Source organism: Schistocerca gregaria, chromosome X, assembly GCF_023897955.1.
Source record: "Schistocerca gregaria isolate iqSchGreg1 chromosome X, iqSchGreg1.2, whole genome shotgun sequence".
Lineage (NCBI taxonomy): Eukaryota > Metazoa > Arthropoda > Insecta > Orthoptera > Acrididae > Schistocerca > Schistocerca gregaria.
This window is the reverse complement of record NC_064931.1, coordinates 638,932,111-638,947,473: the sequence shown is the minus strand read 5'-3', so window position 1 is coordinate 638,947,473 and position 15,363 is coordinate 638,932,111. Positions and strand designations below refer to the sequence as shown.

Here is a 15,363-nt window from a genome sequence, read left to right as displayed (position 1 = left end):
TATAACACATTCGATGTCCAGTAAACCTCCCCCCACCCATATATGCATTTCATTGGATTGACCCAAAAACGTGTAAGATACAGGAATGCATAGGAAACACTAAAAGTGAAAATGAATGGATTACTGTTACTGTCATTTTCTTTATATTGTTCAAAATCTGAAATAATTGTTTTAATTTCTTTCTAACTGCAATTAGCTCTACTTGTATCTCCACAGAATATGAGGCATAAAACACATTATCGTCACCTGATGCACTAGCAACGTACTGTCTCAAAATGTTAATAACTTCCATGGCTTCTCTACTGCTTGGCATAACTGGTTCTTGTTCATCTGCTTCATGGTCCTCTTCATTAGTCACCTCTCTCTTCCCTTCTTCAAAATGTTTGCTAATGGTGCTCTCTGCTGTTGGCACCTGTGAAATGATGACTGAAATATCATCACTAGCATACTCTTAAAATGTAAACAATATGCCTATCACAGAAAAGTCTGTAGCCTCGGGCAAATCTTCTTCCAGTGATTCTGGTGTGTCTTCTGTGAACTTAAATCCTGCATTCATGAAACAGATAGAAACAGTTTCGGCTACATAATGCGTGGCATCCAAAAGTAATATGGTCATAGATTTTGGGTCCATTTCATTTTCATGCATAAATATAGTCTTCTGGACAATCACTTTTCAATATTTCCATTTAAGTGAATGGATGATTAACAGATCTAATGATTGAAGCTCACTCATACAAATATGAGGCAGTAACACTGACTTCGTATTTCTGAGCCTCAGATTGTCAGGATGTGCTGGATATCTGTCAAATAGCAGCATTATTTTCCTATTTTTTGCCCCCGTCTTAGCATCCAGTGCATGAGTGGTGGATGTGAAAATGGAACCAGTTACCCATGAACTGCTGTTGGAGTCATAATGAGTGGGCAGAGTCCTCACATTTTTTTGAAAAACCTTGCCTTTTTAAATGTACCAGTTACCAAAGAAGATAAGTTTTTAGACCCATCAGCATAGACCTCTGCTTACTCACTTTCTTACTGTGGCATTTCTCACTTTTACAACATACGATCTTAGTTGGTAATGTGTTATAATAAAAAAAGGACCAGTTTCGTTAACGTTAAAATTGTTTTTTGGATGATAATCTTTAAAGATATTTTGCAGTTCTTTCTTACATTGGTCCACAGTTCCACTATAAACATTTGCATTTTCACCACACCATTGGTTGTATACATTACGATGAGTTTTAAATCAATCAATCCTACCATCCGATGCTGTGAAGTTGCTGATCCCCATTTTTTTGCAGCAAATTGAAGTGCCCTTTCTCTGAGTACGTTGCTATCAAGTAGAATTCCCAACACTCTTTCTAACAAACCACTCTGCAACAAGTTTATCCGAAAGATCATATGCTGATGCCTGAATGTATTTATGCTTTTTTCCCATGGAACCAGACTCTCACACATTGATTTCATTGTTGGGGCAGTTTCTCTCTGTCACATCCAGGGTGCAAACTGAATGTGCTAGGTCCTTCACTAATTGAACTTTGCGATCCGACATGCAAATCTATATGTTGTAGAATCGTCCCCCCCCCCCCCCCCCCCCCCCAACAGAAATAATTTTTCTATCTTTTATAATCATTTCAGTCATGGGCACTGTTTAAAGTTACAATAGAATGTAACTTTTACACTACCGTTTGTTTGCTTTTTATTACCAGTACAGTACTATTTCCTGGGGTGGTTATAATTATAGATCCCTTGTTGCGTTCAAAGAAACAGTCACTATATGGAAAATGTAGAATATAAATTTTACTGACTGCTCTTAGTGAAGTTTAATCTAATGGCACTTTTTGTTTCAGAATTCTTAATTATATGTTCAGTAAACATTTATTATTTAGTAACTAAAAGACTAGGAAAGCATAGTTCTTTTCATTATTGCAACATAAATGATCCAACAGTAATGATCCTAATAGCAATGTTCATTCTGCTCTTTGTGCTGTTACAACAGGATTAATTGAATTTCACAATCATATATACAAATAAACCCTGCTTTTGAAGACTGGTCCCTGTAATGGACTTTCACGAATCGTCGTTACTTCCACATAAAATATGCTAATCCATACTAGAGGCACAGTCTTAGGCCGGTAAAACCTGATGTTACACATAAACATTCCTCCTCGAGATGCTCTGTAACAAGACAACAATTTCTGCCCTTTTTCTCACCCAAAGCATCCCTAAGTTGAGTGACCTCCTTGTTGGCAACAAGCTGTACATTTCATGCCTATTGTTCTCTGTTTACAAAGGCTGCCAACTTTAGTGTTTTAAACAACATTGTGTTAAAAGTTTTGTTTACTGTAATTTCATGATGATTATCAATAATAGTTCTCACATTAGAACATAAATGTCTTTAAATGTGTTTTCATGAAAGACTTTTGCTTCCATGTTTTATTTACACCACTGGATATGATCGGAACGAAGAAGGAAATGCATGTTTGTGTGTTTCAGCACTCAGCCATTGTCTTTGTTACAATCACAAAGGCAGTGACTGAGTGCTGAAACACACAAATGCATGCATGTGTTTCTGTCTTCATTCTGACCATGTCCAATGGTGTAAATAAAACACAGAAGCAAGTTTTTTGTGAGACATTTTATTCATAATCACTTTAACATAATGGTAAATAAAGCTTGCAACACAGTATTGGTTAAAACGCTACAGCTGACAGTCTTTATAAACAGAGAACAATAGGCACGAAATCTACAGCTTACTGCTGACATAGAGGCCACTCAGTTCAGTCATACCCTGGGAGAGAAAGAGGTCAGAAATTTTCCTTGTGTTATGGAGCATCTTGAGAAGGAATGTTTACATCTGACATTAGGTCTTACCAGTCTAAGACTGCATGACTAATATGGATCAGCGTTTTTCATGCATAAGTAACGATGATTCGTGAAGCCCATTATAGAGACAACTGTCTTCAAAAGTAGTGTTTATCTGTATAAATGACTGTGATATTAAATTAAAGATGTTGCATTATTATGCAGTGAGCAGAAGGAAGGTTGCTACTAGAGTCACTGTTGTCAGATCATGATTATCATTAAGGCAGTGACTCAGCGTACTTTCCCATCCTTCCAACCACTGTGAACATATAACACAGGTGGCCATGGCCCAGTGCACCAGCAATGAAAAACTTGCTTACTGCACCAATGCTAGATTACCTTATAAGTAACTTTGCATATAGGCTGCATTTTCTGCTTTGTTCCAAGGCTGGCTGTGAGCAGGAATATGATGCACTTTTTCGAGAACTCTGTATGAAAATAACACAGAATGATTAATGATGGGAAAGAATTGTATTGAGCGAATATGACTTGTGTATGGACCAACAAAAAAGAACATAAAAAGTGTGAAAATGTAAACTGCAGGAATGTAAAAATGGGTTTTGCTGTGTGTGGTGTCTTCTGCTATACTAATTGTTCTACCATAGTAAGAGAATTGACTGTCTGTGCAAGCTGAATTGTAATGAACTGGGTGCACTTCCTTTGTTAAAATTGAAGGTCAGCTTATAAGTAGTGATCCAAGAGTTGATTCTCTCCATGTCATGATTTGATATATTGTTTGATTGCCCTTTTTTTAAAAAAATCTGTAAGAATCATCTGCTACAGTTAAGTATATTAGTTAGTGTATATTAGGGAAAAGAACATAATGCTGAAAGCAATGGAATGCTGTATCATTAATTTCGTAATTTCTTAATTTCCACTGATGGAAATGCTAAGTGTTACATCTTGAAGCTCCAGGCTGTGAGGATATTCTTCACATAACAAAAACTGAATGATTCAACTTCCATTTGATTTGGAACTGATATCCTTCGTCTGTATGGGATTTGATACCCCACGCCCTCCCCCTCCAACCAGTGCCATGGGCATGGATACACTCTTCTGTTCATTGTGACACTGAAGCAAACAGCCTTTGAATGTCGTCTTGACAAATTTCTCACCATGACAGAAACACAGGCTGGTTAAGGACCTGAATATTTCTCAATTTATGATATGAACTGCAGTTCTGTTTTACATTATCCTGCTGGAATATGCCATATGGTTCCTGATCATAAGTGATATTAAACGTCCTTACAAAAATTACCAAATCACTCCTGTTATCCTGTTCAATAGCTCCCTACACCACAATTCCAGGAATGTCAGAGGTACAGGACTCGAGAATCATTCCTTCCCTTGACCTTTTGTCAAGTTGTGCAATCTGACTACCATAAGCACAAACAAGACTCATTGTGAAACACCCAGAATGCAACTAATGTCCCAGATGACTCGGACAGTGTGCAAGTCTCTCTTGTCTGTTAGTTTATTAAAAACATTGTCCTAAAAGGTCAAAATATCCTAGAAACATTTATCTCGTAACTGTATGTGAAACATCTGCCAAGTATTCCTCAGTAAACAAATTTGCCTTATCACCATACTTCGTGGAAACCATACATGCCATGAGTAAGTGTTTAGTAAATGACTATGAGCCTATGGAGACTGAAACATACCTCACAGTGTTAATTTGTAATTTACTGAAATAAAGACAAATACTTTTTGACACAGGTTAATATTTAAGATGGAACAACATTTCATGTACTTCTTGAAATAAAATGACAAAGTATTCAAATTTGTTTTTGAGTAACTGCACAGTGCCATGAAGTGTGTTTGAGACATGCTGTATGGTGACTAGTAGCACACGAGACAATTCTAAGTATAATATTTGCTGTTGTTTATATACATCATGATGACTACTTTTCTTTGTAGAAAAATATGTGGTGATTTCTCATGTGGAACTGATAAAATACATATTGCCCTAGAATAGAAGAATGCTAAATAGAACTTCCTCTACCTGACTCCCCAGATGTCACATAGCCCCACAAAGATAGTCAGTAACATGGAGGACAAAAACTTACATCTTATACTGAATATGAAGTAGTCCAAGACAGAATAAAACAATTCTATTTGCAGTCAAAATAGATGAATACATTTTTTACATGCTGTGAAAATTTATCAGACAAGTTGTTTTGTATTCTTAGATATGTCTGTTCTTGCCCATTTACATTTGTTCTCTATCAACTTTGAATATTCATCAGTGTAATGGTTTTTCTTTCATGTTACAGATTTCACATCATCCTCCAGTGTCAGCATTTTATGTAACCAATCGGAGAGATGGATTCTGCATCAGTGCCTCAATTTTAGCAAAATCAAAATTCTATGGTAAGAACTAAATATATGGATGGTGAACATATTTTAACTGTTTATTTTTTTTTCAGTCATGCTTCTGGATTTTGATGCAGAGATTTGGCTGCGTGTGCTTAGATAGTAAGTGTATGTTTATCACAATAGTCACTGTAATCTCCAACCCCATTACTTAATTGCTGCTTGAGCTGCAACCACAAAAACCAGCATATACTTGATAGCAAATACTGTGTGCTGTTGTTTCAATTGCAGAAAGCCCATCAGAAACTAGAAAGGAAAGGAAAAGAAAGGAAAGGAAATAGAGAAAAAGTGTTGATAGCTGTCATAGCCGAGTAACATAATTTTCAAGTAACTTCCAAATACTATTATTAAATCGTAGTGAGTATTTCATAGCCATCTGTACTGTGAATTTTCTTGCCTGTATGTCAAACTTTGGTGCTAACTATGTAAGTAGACATCTTGGATATTCGGGAATCCAGCCGGATGTTCGCGTCATTCTCACACGATATTTCAACAGCGTGCCTCGCTGTCTTCTTCAGGTGCTACCTGAGACTGGTCCTTGGGTCGATCGAGTCCAGTATTTATGCCTGGGAGGAGTTGGGCGTTCCCTAATCGGTCCGCGCCGAGTCGAGTATTCCATCTGTGGTCTGCGCCCGCCAGACTCGGCTTTAACGGACCCCTCCAGTCGCAGATGTTCAGACTGCCGTCAGCGCCCATTTTGGTCGTCCTCGACGGTTGTGGTTGTCATCTGAGGTGTGTCAGACCCGATCTGAGATGTTGGGTACTCTGTCTCATGACTGTTACTATGATTTCCACTTTTGTTTCGTGCTGGGCGCTCCCTAATTGATCCGCACCGCGTCGTGTGTTCCGTTTGAGGTCCGCACCCGCCAGATGCGGCTACATTGTCCCTCTCTGTCACCGGTGTTCCCTCCACCGTCCGCCCCCGGCCTGGCTGTCTTCTGAAGTCAAGTTCATGATCTGGGGTGTTTCAGATCTGGTCTCTAATGTCCGACACCTTGTCTCACGGTTGTTCTCTCGGTTTCCACTTCTATTTCTTTTATAATCCCGGAGTGTCCTGCGTTGAGTTTTCACAAGCTCAAGTGCTGGATTCCAGGCAGTGCTAATTTGGTATCCCAAATCACGGTTGATTAGATTGTCTGTGACCTTAATCTCAATGGCTTCTTTAATGACACTGTCCCAAAATCTTGAGGTCTGTATCACAATCTTGGTGTCATTGTAATCCATTGAATGACCAAGTTCCAGACAATGCTGTTCTATGGCTGATTTAGTTGCCTGCCTGAGTCTGGTATGTCTCAGGTGTTCTTTACACCTGATGTCCACAGTTCTGGTGGTCTGGCCAATGTATGACACCCCACACTGGCATGGTATGTTGTAAATACCTGGCTTGCATAGCCCCAGGTCATCTTTTACATTCCCCAGCATAGTGCCAATTTTGGTGGGAGGGCAAAATATGCTCTTGATGTCATATTTCTGGAAAATCCTGCTGATCTTGGCAGAGATAGGTCTGGCGTATGGCAGGTATGCCATCTTCTTTGCCTGTTCTGGCTCTACTTCTGGATCCTTTGACCAGTTGGCAGGTTGAAGTGCCTTCTGGATATCTCTAGAGGAGTACCCATTCCTGCTGAACACTGATTGTAAGTGTCCTATTTCTGTGGCCAGACCATCAGGATCTGACAGAGTTTGTGCTCTGTGGACCAGTGTTTTGAGCACTGCATTCTTCTGTGCTGGATGGTGGCAACTGCTGGCTTGTAGGTACAAGTCAGTGTGCGTAGGTTTGAGGTACACACTGTGTTCAAATGTGCCATCTGCCTTTCTCTTCACCAGAACATCCAATAACGGAAGTAATCCATCCTTCTCCATTTCCATTGTGAACTGAATGTTCGGATGGCAAGAGATCAGATGTAGCAGGAACTCATCTAACTTCTCTCTACCATGGGGCCAGATGACAAAGGTATCATCCACATACCTAAAAAAGCACTTGGGTTGATATGTGGCTGAAGAGAGTGCCGCCTCTTCAAACCTTTCCATAAATAGGTTGGCCACCACTGGTGATAGAGGGTTGCCCATCGGCATCCCTTTTGTTTGTTCGTAAAATTGACCCCCATATATGTACGTCAAGGTCAGTACATGCCTGAATAGGTCAAGGAGAGCCCCATCGAACTTCTTCCCAATAAGCTCAAGTGACTCCTTCAGTGGTACCCATGTGAAGAGAGACGCCACATCGAAACTAACCATGATGTCTGTGTCTGTGATGTGTTGCTGGCCCAGTCGTTGCAGGAAATCTGTCTGGTGTAATAGTAATTTTACCTATGCTGGGCATTATGGTTGTTTTCCATTCACCCTTCCAATTATCTTTGAAGCCTTTCGCTGTATTGATAATTATTTTTTGGGGTATTTTTATGCTTTCTCATAGATTATTTCACTTTTTGCATCTCCCTTTACACCATAATAATTAATAGGTGTTCTGGCAATAATAAATAATTGCCATCCATTATGTATTTCTGGCGTATCGTCCATTTAGAACTGAGAATTTCATTGATACATGTACAGTACCTGGTTTCTTAGTTTTCCACTTTCTGTTCATTATGAGTATTACTGCTGCTGATAAATGGAAGTAATTCACATATTTTACCCATTGTGTTATTTCAGTTGAGAGAGAGAGAGAGAGAGAACAAATCCCAATTGCACCTCTGGTTTAGCCCCTCCATCTTGCCCAAAACAGAACTGATGTATTTGTCTTTCACTTTGAAGACAGCAATGTTTGAAGCTTTCATCAATTACTGTAGAAGACTATTATTAAAAATTGTTTGACAAAACACAGAGAAATTCATGTTATATGTGAAGATTGTTGTTTGTGGTGGTATCAAAGTTAGTGTCCAGACACTCGTAAGTGAGACAGGGATGAAACTGAGGGCAGCAAAATAACAGAAGAACTGCTGAAATCGGGTTTTCAAGTGTTCCTTCACAAATGAAAACCCAGGAGTATTGCTTGTATCTAACTCTTGCACCAGTACAAAATTTGATATAGGTATCAGTGCCAGTGGTGTTGAGAAACAGCTGAAATCACTAAAATTGACCAAAGCTCCAGTGCCAAAATGGGGTGATACCTATCAGATTCTGTACCAGATTTGTGGCTGAGATATCCTTTCTCTTAACTATAATCTACCATAGATCCCTCAAAAAAATGTTCCCAGTATTTGGGAGAAAGTGCTGGCCACACTCATGTACAAGAAGGGTAGCAGAAGTGATCCACAAAACTTTCCTCTATTACCCTTGACATCTGTTTGTTATAGAACCCAAGAACATAGTCTTACCTCAAATATAATGAGGTATCTCAAACAGAATGACCTCCTCCATGCCAACCAGCATGGAATCTGAAAATAGTGATTGTGTGAAACCCAAGCCATTTCAGAGCAGTCAGGTAGATTTAGGACTTTCCAATTTCTGAAACACAATAGACTCAGTACCACAGCTATGCCTATTATCAAAAGTACAATTTTTTGGGGTGTCAAGTGAGTTTTGTGACTGGGTTGAGAATTTTTTAAGAGTGGGTGCAGCAAGCTATCTTAGATGGAGAGTAACTTTGGGTGTGCCACAGGGAAGTGTAATATGATCCTTATTGTTCATGTTAAATGTTAATGACCTTGCATACAATATTAATAATATCCTCAGACTTCTCATTAATAAGAAAACTCTAGGTAACCTCTTAAGCAAGATTTTGAACAGTTGGTGGTTTAAAGTACACCAAGGTGAAAAGAAGAGCAGATGGCAAGTACTCAGTGATGAGTTACCTCAAGGTTCTGTTTTTGCTCTGGTGTTGTTCAGTCTCTTCACCTGCTGGATTTTACCTGCCGGAAATTCCATTATGCAGATGACCTTGAAATTTCATGTCAGAGTGAAGTACCTTCTGAGTGTGAAGAACACTGAACATACAGCCTCACTAAACTTTATGAATATTTTCAGACATGGTGACTTAGAACTAATGTTTCTAAAACAGAAGTGTGTCTTTTCCACCTCTTTAATCACTTAACACCAGCAAAGGTCACCACACAGTTTGCTTGTCTTGGCATAGTCAAATATAATGATATGTCAAAATACTTTGGGGTAACATTAGACAGAAAACTGATAGGAGATAAATACCTCTACACCACAGCTAAGAAGATACAAACACGAGTGAACCTGATGAGGAAGCTGGCAGATAGCACATCGGGAGCAAATACATCAGTTCTGTGAGGAGAACCCTGTGCATTGGTATACTCTGCAGCAAAGTTTTTGCCAACCAGTTTGGCTCCATAGCATTCACGTGAAGAAAGTTCATGTTCATGTGAATGCTGCTAGGAAAACCATTAGTGGCACAGTCAGTTCTGCCCTACAACCTGGCTACCAATACTATCAAACACATATCCAGCTTGTCTCCCTCGAAAGGCAGCTCTTTACAATATTTGCCAGCAAGTTTCGAAAAATGAGTCAATTCCTCATAATGAAGACTTACTTCCACTGCCTAGAAACACCTCAAATCTGAAAGACCAATATATGAAGGAGTCCAAATGCTCTCCACTGGGCTATACTGTAACACTGAGTGGAGATGTGAGTGCCAAGCCAAATAAAGCCAGAATTATGAACTTATTGACTACCCAGTTGCTACAGTTCCGGGCTTCTATCATCTGAGGGAGGTATGGGTACAGCTTAATGGACACTGAGCTGAAGAAGGTATGTGCAAATACAACATGCACAAGTGGCACTCTTGCACTGATAGTACATGTGGCTTTGGTGGCATTCAGAAAGCAAGTCACATTGTAAATGAGTGCCCTAACAGACAATTACCTGGTGGTATCAAGAGTCAATGAGGCGCTCTACTGGGCCGAGTCTTGAGACATTCATGTGTTGTCTTGGCCATCTGATATTTATATAGTGTAAATAGTTGCACAGGTGAATTTTTTTGTTTAAATGTATATTTGGTTTCTTGTAATTGATGACTATGATGGTGATAACCAGTAATTAAGTACTGTGCAAAAGAAGCTGCACAAATGTTCTATCAGATCTTGGAAAGACTAGCAACTTGCTTTAAATGACCAAAAATGTAGAATTTTGCACTTCAAAAAATGAGATGATCATGCATCCTATGACTACAGTTTCAGAGATTCACAGTTAGAATCAGTCAACGCATATTAATACCTGGATGTAGCACTTGGTAGGGATATGAAAGGGAGTGATAACACAGGCTCAGTCATAGAGAAAACAAGTGACAGAATTTGGTTTATTTGTAGACTGCTAGGGAAATTCAATCAGTTTACAAAGCAGATAGCTTGCAAATCACTTGTGTGGTTCATCCTAGAATACTGCTCAAATGGGTGGGACCTGTATCATATAGGACTAACAGGGGACATTGAACAAATACAGAGAAGTCACAGGTTTGTTTGACATATGGGAGAGTGTCACAGAGATACTGAAGAAAATGAACTGGCAGATATTCAAAGATTGATGCAAACAGTCCCAAGAAAGCCCACTTACAAAATTTCAATAACTAGCTTTAAACAATGACTCCATAAATATACTGCTATCCTCCATGTATCGCTCTTGTAGGGATCATGAGTACTAGATTAGATTAATTACAGCACTCACAGAGGCATGTAAACATTCATTTCTCCCACTCTCCATATGTATATGGAAGAGGTAGAAGTGCAGAGTATAGATTTAGATGAAGATAACTTGTTGTCAATAGTCAGTCCCCAGAGTCCGTATTTCTTAGCAAACTTGGCAATAGGGTCCATGTGTGTGTTGTTACTGTGTCAGAAACTTTACCAATCTTTATTGTTGGTTATTCACTTATATTAGTAGAGGAAACTAACATGAATGAATTAGGACTGCACAAGTTTATAGATGTATTCTCTGATCGTGTACGTATCTACAAATCAGCTTAGAGTCATCTGGTGGTGATTCAGAGACAAAACACAGTATAGGTACTGAAGATGATGAGCAGGTTGGTCCAACAGATGGTAATGTAAACAACAGTAACATGCAGTAAAAGTCAAAAGATGCATCATTATTTTTATTCAACAAGAATGTGGGATTGAGATTTAGCTTGTATAATTTTGACATTAGTGCACTTATTCATTTGTTCACCCTCACACTTCTGAAGAGCTTATTCTGTTGGTGGTTGAACAAAGGAATGTATATCCAAGACAGGAAGTGAAAAAAATGTTTGAGGAGAATATCAGCTTGGCTCTTAAGGATGTGTTTCTGAGACTGTTGCTGCATGTGGGACATAGGATTCCATAATGTATTAGATTGACAGTCTTTTGAAACAGTAACATTTTGGCAATTTTTTATGATGATGAATAAATTTAAGTAGTTATTGAGATGCCACACTTCTCAGATAATTCATTAAAATCCATTAACCATCTCAACAAAATTAAACCTGTTGAAAAGCAATGTATGCGGGAGTTATATTCCAGACAAGAAGTTCTGCATTTGTGGCTTGAAAGTTTAGCAGTGTAGTTGTTAATTTTTCATGTATTGTACCAAACAAAAACATGAGTATGGTGTAAAGCTTTATTAGCTCTGTGAACTAATTTACGCATTTCTCAAAATAAGACAAAGATGCCTGGTTCACCTGGAATTGTTGTACACATGATGGGAGCCTACTTGAAACAAGGACGTGTGCTTTATGTGGACAATTATTATAGCTCTGTAGCCTTGAGAAAACTACTTACTTGTAAAATCTATGTATGCAGAATATTACATAACAACAGAAAGGCTAACCTAAAATAATTAATTTTTTTGCCTTCTGCAGCCAGTAACTTAAGCAGTACAATACCCAGAAAATTTTCGCGTTAAGTATAATAACTGGTTGCTCTGAAACTAAAGAAAGGTCAAATGGTATGGTAAAGAAATGACAGCATATTTATTTGGCCATCAGAATCTGATTCCTGGTTACCTGAAGAGACAAAAATGGTAAGAGGATTTTTCCACCTGGCTCACAACGCCGTGGTTTTCCTGTGTTCTTGAGCCATGGGTAGGTGTTTCAAATTCATTTCACTGATCCAAACTCAAAGAAGGGCAGTATAAATAGTCACAGGCTTGTTTGATCCATGGGCAAGCATTGTGAAAGCACCCTCTGTGGTTTAATATTCAAATTCATGGAATGGTGAGGGAAAAGATATTGTTGCACACTCATTTGAAAAAGGAATGCGCATATGTTGATGGGCAAAAGTTAGTAGAAATTTGTGCATCTGCAAGATCAAATCACAAAGCATACAACGTCCACTTTCATACCTCAGGGAAATATCTTGCCGAGAACGCGAGAAAATTCTGGTCTTAAGTGGGATCATTAGTTGGGATGAAGGCCTCTATCCAGTCTCTTGTCATCCAGTCTCTTGTCATCCAGTCGAGGGTGAAGATGTTGTTGTTGTGGTCTTCAGTCCTGAGACTGGTTTGATGCAGCTCTCCATGCTACTCTATCCTGTGCAAGCTTCTTCATCTCCCAGTACCTACTGCAGCCTACATCCTTCTGAATCTGCTTAGTGTATTCATCTCTTGGTCTCCCTCTACTATTTTTACCCTCCACACTGCCCTCTAGTACTAAATTGGTGATCCCTTGATGCCTCAGAACATGTCCTACCAACCGATCCCTTCTTCTAATCAAGTTGTGCCACAAACTCCTCTTCTCCCCAATTTTATTCCATACCTCCTCATTAGTTATGTGATCTACCCATCTAATCTTCAGCATTCTTCTGTAGCACCACATTACGAACAATTCTATTCTCTTCTTGTCTAAACAATTTATCATTCATGTTTCACTTCCATACATGGCTACAGACCATACAAATAGTTTCAGAAACGACTTCCTGACACTTAAATCTATACTCGATGTTAACAAATTTCTCTTCTTCAGAAACGCTTTCCTTGCCATTGCCAATCTACATTTTATATCCTCTCTACTTCAACCATCGTCACTTATTTTCCTCCCCGAATAGCAAAACTCCTTTACTACTTTAAGTGTCTCATTTCCTAATCTAATTCCCTCAGCATCACCCGACTTAATTCGACTACATTCCATTATCCTCATTTTGCTTCTGTTGTTGTTCATCTTATATCCTCCTTTCAAGACACTGTCCATTCTGTTCAACTGCTCTTCCAAGTCCTTTGCTGTCTCTGACAGAATTACAATGTCATCGGCGAACCCCAAAATTTTTATTTCTTCTCCATGGATTTTAATACCTACTCCGAATTTTTCTTTTGTTTCCTTCACTGCTTGCTCAATATACAGAATGAATAGCATCGGGGAGAGGCTACAACCCTGTCCCACTCCCTTCCCAACCACTGCCTCCCTTTCATGCCCCTAGACTCATATAACTGGCATCTGCTTTCTGTACAAATTGTAATTAGCCTTTCGCTCCCTTTCAGTGCTCTGTCAAACTCTTCATGCACTATCATATCTCCCATTTCATCTTCATCTACATCCTCTTCCATTTCCATAATATTGTCCTCAAGAACATCGCCCCTGTATAGACCCTCTATATACTCCTTCCAGCTGTCTGCTTTCCCTTCTTTGCTTAGAACTGGGTTCCCATCAGAGCTCTTGATATTCATGCAAGTGGTTTTCTTTTCTCCAAAGGTCTCTTTAATTTTCCTGTAGGCAGTATCTATCTCACCCCTAGTGAGATAAGCCTCTACATCCTTACATTTGTCCTCTAGCCATCCCTGCCATTTTGCACTTCCTTTTGATCTCATTTTTGAGACGTTTGTATTCCTTTTTGCCTGCTTCACGTACTGCATTTTTGTATTTTCTCCTTTCTTCAATTAAATTCAGTATCTCTTCTGTTACCCAAGGATTTCCACTAGCCCTCATATTTTTACCTACTTGATCCTCTGCTACCTTCACTATTTCATTCCTCAAAGCTACCCATTCTTTTTCTACTGTATTTCTTTCCCTCATTCCTGTCAATTGTTCCCTTATGCTCACCCTGAAACTCTGTACAACCTCTGGTTCTTTCAGTTTATCCAGGTCCCATCTCCTTAAATTTCCACCTTTTTGCAGTTTCTCCAGTTTTAATCTGCAGTTCATAACCAATAGATTGTGGTCAGAGTCTACATCTGCCCCTGGAAATGTCTTACAATTTAAAACCTGGTTCCTAAATCTCTGTCGTACCATTATATAATTTATCTGAAACCTTCTAGTATCTCCAGGGTTCTTCCATGTATACAACCTTCTTTCATGATTCTTGAACCAAGTGTTAGCTATGATTAAGTTATGCTCCGTGCAAAATTCTACCAGGTGGCTTCCTCTTTCATTTCTTTGCCCCAGTCCATATTCACGTACTACGTTTCCTTCTCTTCCTTTTCCTACTGTCGAATTCCAGTCACCCATGACTATTAAATTTTTGTCCCCCTTCACTACCTGAATAATTTCTTTTATCTCATCATACATTTCATCAATTTCTTCATCATCTGCAGAGCTAGTTGGCATATAAACTTGTACTACTGTAGTAGGCGTGGGCTTCGTGTCTATCTTGGCCACAATAATGCGTTCACTACGCTGTTTGTAGTAGCTTACCTGCACTCCTATTTTTTATTCATTTTTAAACCTACTCCTGCATCACCCCTATTTGATTTTGTATTTATAACTCTGTATTCACCTGACCAAAAGTCTTGTTCCTCCTGCCACTGAACTTCACTAATTCCCACTATATCTAACTTTAACCTATCCATTTCCCTTTTTAAATTTTCTAACCTACCTACCCGATTAAGGGATCTGACATTCCACGCTCCGATCCGTAGAAAGCCAGTTTTCTTTCTCCTGATAACGACGTCCTCTTGAGTAGTCCCCGCCCAGAGATCCGATTGGGGGACTATTTTACCTACGGAATATTTTACCCAAGAGGACGCCATCATCATTTAATCATACAGTAAAGCTGCATGCCCTTGGGAATAATTACGGCCGTAGTTTCCCCTTGCTTTCAGCCGTTCGCAGTACCACAACAGCAAGGCCGTTTTGGTTAGTGTTACACAGCCAGATCAGTCAATCATCCAGACTGTTGCCCCTGCAACTACTGAAAACGCTGCTGCCCCTCTTCAGGAACCACACGTTTGTCTGGCCTCTCAACAGATACCCCTCCGTTGTGGTTG

General features: G+C 39.2%; 1 protein-coding gene across 3 annotated transcripts in view; it reads left to right on the top strand.

Annotated features, from left to right (window-relative positions):
• Positions 1-15,363, top strand: part of LOC126298445 (oxysterol-binding protein-related protein 8) — a 205,690-nt gene that overhangs the window by 135,331 nt on the left and 54,996 nt on the right. For all 3 annotated transcript variants that reach the window (XM_049989775.1, XM_049989774.1, XM_049989773.1), the window contains one exon: positions 5,136-5,232. In XM_049989775.1, coding sequence (XP_049845732.1) covers positions 5,136-5,232 — 97 coding nt within the window. The remainder of the gene's footprint in view (positions 1-5,135; positions 5,233-15,363) is intronic.